General features: G+C 41.5%; 1 protein-coding gene across 2 annotated transcripts; it reads right to left on the bottom strand.

Annotated features, from left to right (window-relative positions):
- Window positions 1-23: 23 nt before the first annotated feature.
- On the bottom strand, window positions 24-9,774 carry cant1b (calcium activated nucleotidase 1b). 2 transcript variants are annotated; one of them, XM_034239288.1, is made up of 5 exons: window positions 9,640-9,774; window positions 5,416-6,012; window positions 5,196-5,336; window positions 3,786-3,989; window positions 24-978 (listed from the first exon to the last, which is right to left on the bottom strand). In XM_034239288.1, exons 2-5 carry the CDS (start codon window positions 5,951-5,953, stop codon window positions 608-610), a joined length of 1,254 nt encoding a protein of 417 aa, XP_034095179.1. In that variant the 5' UTR covers window positions 5,954-6,012; window positions 9,640-9,774; the 3' UTR covers window positions 24-607. The 2 variants fall into 2 exon arrangements, with proteins under 2 accessions (XP_034095179.1, XP_034095178.1); XM_034239287.1 differs by lacking the exon at window positions 9,640-9,774 and adding an exon at window positions 8,010-8,122.
- Between the last annotated feature and the right edge of the window lie 345 nt (window positions 9,775-10,119).

Genomic DNA, 10,119 nt, shown 5'->3' with positions numbered 1-10,119 from the left:
TAACACACATTGAAACAAGAGAATATATTTTAAATATTTGTATTTTGAGAGGATACAAAATGATTACAGAAATGTTACAGTTTAATTGTAATAGCTGGTGCTTCACATATTGGCCTGAGAAGCTTATAATATTCAGTTTATTTAAAATAAGTGAGAAACGTGAGGTTGAAAAAATATCACATGTGGCTTATGAATCAGAAGTTGATATGCATCAAGTAAATAAACCCATTACATTAATATAAATTATATATGAGCTTTCAGTGTGTCTGATCAGGTAAGATAAAGCACAGAGCATTGAGTGAGTTTGATATTTCAAGTAGTTAAAGGATATTTATTTCCATCCTTTAAAAGTATGTTATCCTGAGTGTCTGAGCAGCAGCGTTTGGCTGCAGAGGAAGAGATCCACATTACCTGGGGTTTCATACACTGACAGCTCCTTATTTATATTGTTTGTTTGACCCAGACTCATCTGGAATATAAGTAGTGTCACATTATTGCACAGCAGAACTGAGGGGAATTTAATACAAAGACTTAAAACAAGAGTGTTGCACGTATTCAGTCCACTTCTTAATCTCCTAGACCTTGCACACCTCCAGCTCTGCCCCTCTTAAATGAACTCCAGCCCTTCAAACTTCACATTCCCTATCTGTGTCTCGGGCATCAGCACCTGGCCATCTAACGTAAAGGCAGTGATGTAGGTGGCGATGCTGCCTGCGTACTCCTCTGACTTCAGGGCCAGAATGATCTGATCGTCTGTGCCTGGGACAAATTTAAACGAGGAGAAACCGCGGATGAGGTTGAGCGGTCCGACGTGCCGCACTGTGAAGGAGCTGAAGTCTGCGGGGCAGGACAGGAGGAGGTTGGCGGCACGCTGCTCGTCCGCTGCCTCCTCGTAGTGTTCGTGACTGGCACGCCGAGGGAGGAAGAACCAACGCTGCAGACGCTCGCTCCACGCTGCTGACTCATGGATAAGGTAGCCTATAGGACAAGGACAGGTAATAAAGTGAAGAAGAGTATGAGGAGTTATGGAGACCAAATGTAACACTCATGGGTGTTATTTTTACTCCTCAAAATATATTTGTTCCCAACTATCCCACCCCTTGGTGGTGATTCACTCACAAAATGTCCTCTAATGGCGCATTTCCACCATGGCGCGGTTTAAGCGTGCCGTGTCGTGCCGGGCCCGTTTTTGGTTGCGTTTCCACTATGCCTAGTTCCGGCCCGGGGCTACTTTTTCACCTTTTTTCTGGCCCGACAAAATCGTGGTTCTATCAGGGCCAACAAACAGGGCTGAGTCGGGCTGAGTATGCTAAACTAGAGAGAGAATCGCTGGCAAGGGGGCTACAACTACAACAAGATGAACATATTTGACCGTGATTTAATTGTAATACACGTTTCAAAATAATGCCGAAGTAACAGCATACCGGTTAGTAAAAACCATGAATTAATGCTTTGACAAGTCTGCAGACAGACGGCAGGCGAAAAACCCTTTAAAATGCGTGATGCATCTTCTTATTACAGACACATGCATTTCCTAACATTCGGTCTATATGCTGTAAAATGTATTATCTCTTCGATTTACACACGGCATCTATTGCACGTCTGTCCGTCCTGGGAGAGGGATCCCTCCTCTGTTGCTCTCCCTGAGGTTTCTCCCATTTTCCCTTAAACTGTGGGTTTTCTCATGTAAGTGTTTCCTTGTACGATGTGAGGACCTAAGGATAGAGGGTGTCGTTTTTCTCATACTGATATTCTGCACAAACTGTGCTGTTGTATTTGCTGTAAAGTGTCTCTACTGTAGGGTATTTTTATTATATGTACAGCACTTTGGCTCGACCAAAAATCGTTTAAAAATGTGCTATATAAATAAAACTTGATTTGATTTGTTGTCTAAATGGAGATCGGCTAAGCTAACGCAATATATGCTCCGACCGTCCACACCATGGATGTATAATAAGAACTGGATACAGCGTGGGAGGCGGGGCCTCATTCATTCCTATGAGAGCTGCTCATAATCGCATGATGACAAAATGGCCCAACTTTTGAGAGAGCGAAACGTCACAGATTACCCAGCATGCCTGAGAAGTACCCGTATGTGCACTCATAGAGCATGCGCAACTTTAACCAAAATGCTCGTTCACATCAAGCACGTCAATTTGCGTACACGTAACAGCATCGTGCGTTCATGACAGCATGGTAATAGTTTGTTGTTATCATGGATTTGATATTAACGAGGCGGCAGCTAGCGGCTAGCTAGTAATTATGCTAATGTAACATCAATCGTTATGTACTTATATTACGCTGTAACAGGATCTAGTGATATCCAACAGAGCTTCATTTAGCATGAAAGAATTATTGCACTGTGTATATATATATATATATATATATATATTTATATATAGCATATTTATATACAGTGCAATAAGCTTCTTAGTGCAATAATAAGATACAGGGACGTTAATCTAACGTCGGTAATATTAACTTTATTTAATACAACATTTACGGTACAAGATTTACATCATACAGCCCATGTAGTATAATATTTTACAAATTATGAATTACAGCAAACATGTGCAATATATCCATTATTACAGCTCCGTGGGATGGCAGTAAGGCGATATGGGTCCGTTCTTATTGTGCATCCATGGGTAAAGAGAAACGCATGTAGTGCTGAACACGTAACTTGAACGTGCCGGGCGGCGCGGTCCCGTGGGTTACTGTAGATGCGCGTTCATAATGCCGAGGGAAATAACTCTCAGAATAACGTTATTAGCACATTTTTACAACTTGAGGAACGAATGTTTTTAATAAGGGCTATACAAGTGTTCATACTGGGTTGTTTATTTAGTTTAAAAAAAATTATCCAACAAGTTACAGACCACTCTTTCCCAATGTAAGTCAATGGGAAAAAGTGTTTCCGGGCCCAGCAACCAAAAGGAAGTGTAGTACCGCCGTTTGGCCAGCACGAATATTCTCATCAGACTCCGGCGCACTTCCTGGGGGCTTGGTCCACACTCACAACAACGGCCTATACAGACATAAATAAACCAGCGACTGTATTCGCCATGACACAGACAGTCTGTGGTTTGTACTTGTTTAACTTTTGTCTAGTTTCTGAACAGATATGAGGAGCTGTGAGCTCTGAGGGCTAACAGCTAACGGCTGATGTTGTTTTTGTGGTTCTCATTGAAGATGACGTCACGGCTCCGCCTACACTGCGTTACTATAGTTACTGCCCCAGTTCCTAAACTGTAATGGAAACGCAGCATAAAGTGAGCCTGGCCTAAACAAGGCCTAACAAACCCGTACTAAGTCGAGCGAGGTCTGCGGTGGAAATGCGCCATAACTGTCCAGCAGCCAAAATACAGATGAGAGAATCTTTAAGTTTCAAAACATCTACATTTTCCCTCTGCATCTCTCGACCAGACAGTGTATTAGGTCTGTTGTAGATATTTAAAAAACAAACAATATGGAGATAGGAAAGGGGGTGTAATATTCTGAGAAAAAAACCTAGAATTTACAAGATAAAAGAAAAAACAACTTGGATATTTTCTTAGGTTGAATTGTAAATTCTCAACTTTTTCTTCATTAAAGAAGTTGCAAAAAACGTTATCCTCCGGTGAAATGAATGGTGATTTTATATACAGCATTGTTCTTCCTGTTTTTTTTTTTTTAATAAGGAACCCCCAACATCTGAAACTCAAACTGCACCATCAGTGCCCCTGATAAGATCCAATACCAACAGTGATAGTGTATCTGACAGGACTATAAAGAAAAGTCCTGACCTGGTGGTTGTATCCCTGTGGCGCTCCGCAGGGCATTGTAGTGGGGCACCCAGTTCTCATGCTGCACGTCACCATGGTAACCGACAACCTTCACCCACTCTGGGTGGTTGTTGACGACTTCCCCAGTGGTGGTGGTCCACTCTTTGCCCAGGCCGCCAACATACAGGTGCTCATCCTTCACTGCCAGCCACTCTGCTTTGAATCCTGCACACAAAGCAAGGAGTGATTTGTTAACCTTAGTGCTGTAGCGACGCGTCGACTTCAAAATATCGTCGACGACATATTTCCGCGTCGACGCGTCGCCACCATAGACTGTATGACGCCACACACACGTGGGTCACCCAAAGCAACAAGCAGTTCGCAATCGCACTTCAAACACAATGGAGACTGAAACGGCTACCAACTCCTCCTCACAGGATTGCGCACGAAGCCCTCAAACGAAAACATCTTGCCCTAGGTCTTCAAAAGCATGGGAATATTTTAAAGTTAGTCCAAAATGCAAAGATATTTATATATTTATATCTCACTGAGACTGCTGCTTGACCGGAAGCAGCAGCTAGCTGTGGTGGAAACCATTAGCAGCTAGCATTTGCTCTCCGATTTTTACATAAAAATGGAATTATGGATTATAAATTCAATAATTTGTTTATACATAGACGTTAAAAACCTATGGATTAACCGATTCAGCTGCGTTTTTTCTCATTTTAATGCCATTGAACACGTCTTTTGATCAGATTGACAGCTACGGCGGTGAGACGATCTCCTTAGAAGCTCTGTGAAGGTACGTGTTGTGATGACTGTATTTGCTTCCCCTGTCGCGAGTCCGGATCACTCAGTGATGATACTATGTACCTACATAATCTGTGGAGTCTCAGCTTTAATCGGCTATATTGTATGTGCAGCTACGATAAGTAATAAGGGTACTTTTATCTTGAGTTCTGTGCCAATTCCGTTAGCATTTTTCGCTCAGGGGTCATTTAGATAGCATTTTAGTTTGCTTCTTATGAGACTTGTGTTTTGTTTTGTGTTGGTAAACATGGTTTGTATCGTCAGTTAGCTGAGATTATTTCCGTTAATCTGGTATAACACATTCATAGGTTCTTAAATATTAAGATCCCCTGAGACACAGTATCGTGAAAAAAAAATTTTTTACATTACGTTTTTTTTTACATTACGTTTTTTATGAATTGAACAACAGAAAAATAATCGTTCGATTAGTCGACTAATCGATCAAATAATCGCCCGATTAATCGTTTTCAAAATAATCGTTTCCCCCCAGCACTAGTTAACCTCTTGAACACCAAAACAATATAAGAAAGGCTTCAATGCACTACTTTTGTTGGTTCATTTCTAGAATCAGATATATAGAAATACATGGATAGTGGTATATGGACATATTTTCGGACTGACCTTTGGAGACGGAGCCGTCCCCGTCGGGTAATATGACCCAGGGGACCGCCTGGTTGCCCTCGAGCCTGTACACCACGCCGGTACGGTCGTCCACGCTGTACAGGTGACCGTTGAATGCCACCAGCTCAGACAGCTCCATACCTGCAACACCGGGACAAAGACACATTGAGGTAACCAACATTCTACTGTGAGAATAGTGTGTTTGTTAATGTCCCTGTACCTCGTCCTTTCTCAGCCAGATGACTCTCCAGCGTGACCGTGTCAGCGTCCCACTCCACCTCCAGTCTGTCGGCACTGTTTGAAATAGTAAGGTATCCTCTCTTCATGTAGCTGAACCACGTCTGGTCCTTAGAGCTGCGTGACGCTGTGTCCAGATCTGCGATCACGGCGATACGGTAGCGGATGCCGTGCTCCGTCTTCACCGGCCGACTTAACGGGTACGTGTCGTTGTAAGGTCTTAACCCTCTCTGGTGGCGGGAGGGGTTTCCTGCAGCCTGTCTGTTTATGTCCCTGAGGAGGCCCACTTCACCCTCGCTGTGCATCTGCAAACTGTGAACCCCGTTGCGATAGTCACCTCTTGTAGCAGTGTTTCTGCCCCCTACTGTCCGGTTCAGGTATAGCATGAGCACTAAAGCTAGCAGGGTCGCAACTGTGATCGCCCGCCATTTAGGGTGGAAGCGTGAGTCTGAGGCGGTAGCTTGTGTCATGGACGCCAAGGCCAGAGGGAGGCCCCGGACCGAGAGGCCGAAGGAGCTCATCGAAGTATCGCTTCCATCCTCAGGCTCGGACGGGGGGGGGCGTTCGCTACAGCCTGGGACTGAGGGAGAGAGGCACATGGGGGATGTGGTATTTTACAAAATATAACAACTGTAAAAAAGATAAAATCTTAATACATCTATATTTTTTGCTTAAAATTCAATATACATATTACCTTTAGGTATTCAAAACACCTTGTTAAGTTATTGTTCATTACATGAACATTACAAACCCTATTTGCAGCTTCTTTGTCAAATGTTATCAAAGATCTGTAGGATGTTGGATTAAATAACCCCCGAAACAATGGCTGGGGAAGATGAAAGAATGAACGTGGGGAGGATGACGAATTGTTCTTTTGTTCTTTGTTCAAAACAGAGCTTTGTTGTACTCAAGCAGAACTTCTAATCTGCATACTGAGTAGGCTAAAGGCCCGTCCTCACTCTGTTTTGATGTTAAGGTCAAATGATGTTTAGATGTACACACTGAAACTGTAAATCGCTTGTGCGGTGTGGGGAAAACTAGTTTGCTCGGCACCACTTCACATATAACATTACACTTGATGTGGCCTCCACCTCAATGATTGGTTAAACTCCTTTTCCCCGTGATCCGGTCCAGTGATTTTGCCAGTGTTGGACCAATACCGGATCAGCACATTCAAAAACAGTCAACTCTAATAGATGTAAGACTTTTTCATGTTTTTACTTGGACATAAGGGTTCAAGAGTTTTTGAAGCACAGGTGGGTCATCTCACACAAATAAAGACCACCTCCACAAAAAGTTTTTGAATTGTCTTAATTGAAAATAAGACAAATCTTTAGGGAGGCAAAAAGTGACACGTTAATGAGTGAGAATGTTGTTGAGGCCCTCATCTACCCATTACATTGATCAAATCATGAGATTAATAACGTCCTCTGTGGATTAAGGGAATTGACTAAAGAGCATTAGCTAAAATGCAATGTCAACAAGTAAAAAACAAGCCAATACTTCATCTGTTCGTGGAAGAAATATTTGAAAAGATACAAATATACACCTGATGAGTTGTAGTATCAGTCGGACACCTCTCAGGCCCAATGTGTTCTGGTAATAGTAAACGTTAGGTTGTAAGGAACTCATCTTAAGGTCAAAGATAGGAAAATAGGATACTGTGATTTCACCAAATGATCAAATCTAAAACTGTGAAGTCAATGTTCTGAAGACTGTGTAGGGTTAGAATGAGACGCCAAGAGACACCATGCACGCTGAAATATGAGAGGTGCACTTGTTTTGTGAGAACTAGAGTGCCAAGATTAACCTTGACCTTTCCGTTGTCAAGAGTTACCAGCATGTAGCTAAGTCATAGCTCTATCAACCCTTTCATGCTAACTGAATGTGGTTACAAAATAATCATTGCGAAGTAATAACTGACCAAATGTTATAATTATTGTAATTTTACTAGATGTTTTTCCTTGCACATTCAGTACCGAAAAGCCTTATTGCTTGCAGTTCAGAAAGCCATTTCCTTAAACATTTGTTACCACTTTCCTAGCAATTACAAATGATTGCTTGAGATTGAATCATAATTAGTTACAGTGGCAATGCAGCTACAAAATGAATGGAATTTTTAGCGTTGGAGGATGATGCCATGGTAAATTACACAATTATGGTAAACTTGTGGCAATAACTAAGACTGAAGTAAGAGCAATTAAATGGATAAGTTATCACCATTAAGCAACCCAAAATAAATGTCACAACAGCGTCAGCGGTAATGTTGGTCTCAGTGAGAGATCAATATTAGGCAGCTGAAGAAAACTCCAAAACATGGGAGAAAAACACAAACCGGTTTGAGGAAACATTTCAGCCACATCCCATTCAGCTGGTATTAACCATATGCGTTCTTCCTCTTCAGCGACTCTCATCAAGTTCATATTACACAACTAACATGCTTACACGCAGACATGTCAAACTTGGCCAACAAATAATGCCCTTATTGTCACTATTGTACGCATTGCCCCTATTCCCCGTCTCTCTACAGCACAGACCCAAACACTGCCTCGCTGTATGATGAATTAAATTATTCACCCTTCCTTTGCCTCTTGTCTCCTGAACACGCTGTAACCATCATGCTGTTCTCCTTCGCACGCATCCCATAATAAACGTTAGGTCTACTTCAACCCTCCGTCTGACCCACATGAATAACTGATCCCTATCTTCAGACTCTCCTCCTTTTCTCTCCATTACCCTATCTCAAGTTTCCACCCCTTCTTGTTGACTCCAAAAAGGAAAAGGGGAGGCTTAAATAAAAAGAAGGTGTACTGTGTGATTGTTAGAATAACAATGGGAGTACAGTAATTGATTATTCGGCGGGGGAACACAGTGAATCTTGAACAAAGGGTTTTGAAACCACTTTTAAAAAAGCCAAGGTTGCACTTCCAAAGAGGACTGAAGAGATTGAAATGGTGGACGGATGTTAAGACAGAAAATATAAGTCTAAATCCCCTGATGGTTTAATACGTCCAAGTCTCCATTATGTTTCATGCCCACTGTGTCATTTAAGGTCACAACAAGGGCAGCACTCTTTTCCAGAGGTGTGTTTGTCTTTTTTAAATCTTGACTGTTTCCTGAGTTGTGCTCGTCATAGACCCTAACACCAATTTTCAGAGGATGTCAATTGCATAAATTGTATAATTTCGTATTCATATTATCAATGAATCCAGTTTATTAAGCAGCCAAAGGTTACAACTTAAGAGTGTCCCTATTTAATATTTACAGATGTATTCCTACAAAAGAAAAACATAACTTTCACCTAGAAGCTTTTTTGGAGCATTCAACCACTTCTCATGGTCTCAGTGTCACCCTATGACATTCGTTTTCTTTCTAACTGATATGCATCAGAGGTTTGACAGGGATGTCTCAGTGGCCTTTGAGGGCATTGTAATACATATATCACATTAAGTGGATAATTAAAAAGGGACAACCACCATAGTGCAAATGTTTGTATGTCTTCTGTTGGTTTTGTCACTTTGTCAGACCTTTAGTGACACTACAGATCCAACACCTATTAAGCTCAATACACACATTTGTTTTTACCAATACAAAATAGTAACTCATGTTTAACATGGTAAAAGAAGATGTAGACAGACAAGTAGTAAATAACCGCCCACATAACAACGGTTTCAAGACATTGTGTACAGTACTGTTATGTTGAGAAATAAAGAGAACAAACATTAGTCCTTGTAGAACCGACAAGATAGCGTTAAAGCTGCAGCAACATTCCCCTTTTGATAAGTAAATTAATGTAGCCTGCCAGCCACCAAGACAGACGGACCCGACGAGCCGGTGTTGTGCACTCCCGGTAACACTAATAAACTTTGACCGGCTTTCAAAAAAGTGAAAATGTTCAAAAGTCAACCTTAAAACGCTGACTTCAGTCCCAGAAGAAGTGTAACCATGACCTTCATCAGAAATACTGAAATGTCGATTAATATAAAGAGAGCTAAGCATTTGTTTATGAAGAGTTGGAACTACACCGGTCCGTTTAAACATGTTAGCCGTGAAGCTAACACCAGCTAGCAACTCAGACTGCTAGCATACTCTTATGTCATGCTAACGTTAGAACTGCTAACACTCTTATTCACTGGACTTAGGACGCTTAACGGAGGTAAGAGTCATCAGGTCATCATTTTGTGACTTTAAAAACCTTAAGGCTTACCTGATGCAGAGAGTATCCAAGCTCGACCGACTGGCCATATTTGATGGGCTGTGGTCTCCGGGCGATTAGCTCCTCCTGCCTGGAGACGAACTGATGTCGTCAACACTCAACTTCCCAAACTGCCCCCAAAACCTCAACTACTGAACAGCAAATGATGTTGAACCAATCCAAATAATTAACACTGATATGATGTATTATTGACTACAAATTCACAACTACTACAACTTAAAGTACAACTAAACAGAATAACGTGTATTAAGGTATTATTTGGGCTGTTTTATTAAGACTTTATTCGTTTTAGCTACATGAAGTTGACTTATAAAGTTACCTTGGTTTTTTGTTTAGATTGTGGGAATTTTATAAACTTTATTTGGGATAAGCCAGGTATATATATAAAAAAAGGTTTCCAGACAGGTTGACAATAGTAATGATGCAGGGCCTACCTTATATCAGTGGTAAACATTTCCCTAATACACTTTT

The sequence above is a fragment of the Gymnodraco acuticeps genome, unplaced genomic scaffold, assembly GCF_902827175.1.
Source record: "Gymnodraco acuticeps unplaced genomic scaffold, fGymAcu1.1, whole genome shotgun sequence".
Lineage (NCBI taxonomy): Eukaryota > Metazoa > Chordata > Actinopteri > Perciformes > Bathydraconidae > Gymnodraco > Gymnodraco acuticeps.
Note: the sequence above shows the minus strand (reverse complement) of the source record. Positions and strands in the feature narration are given on the sequence as shown.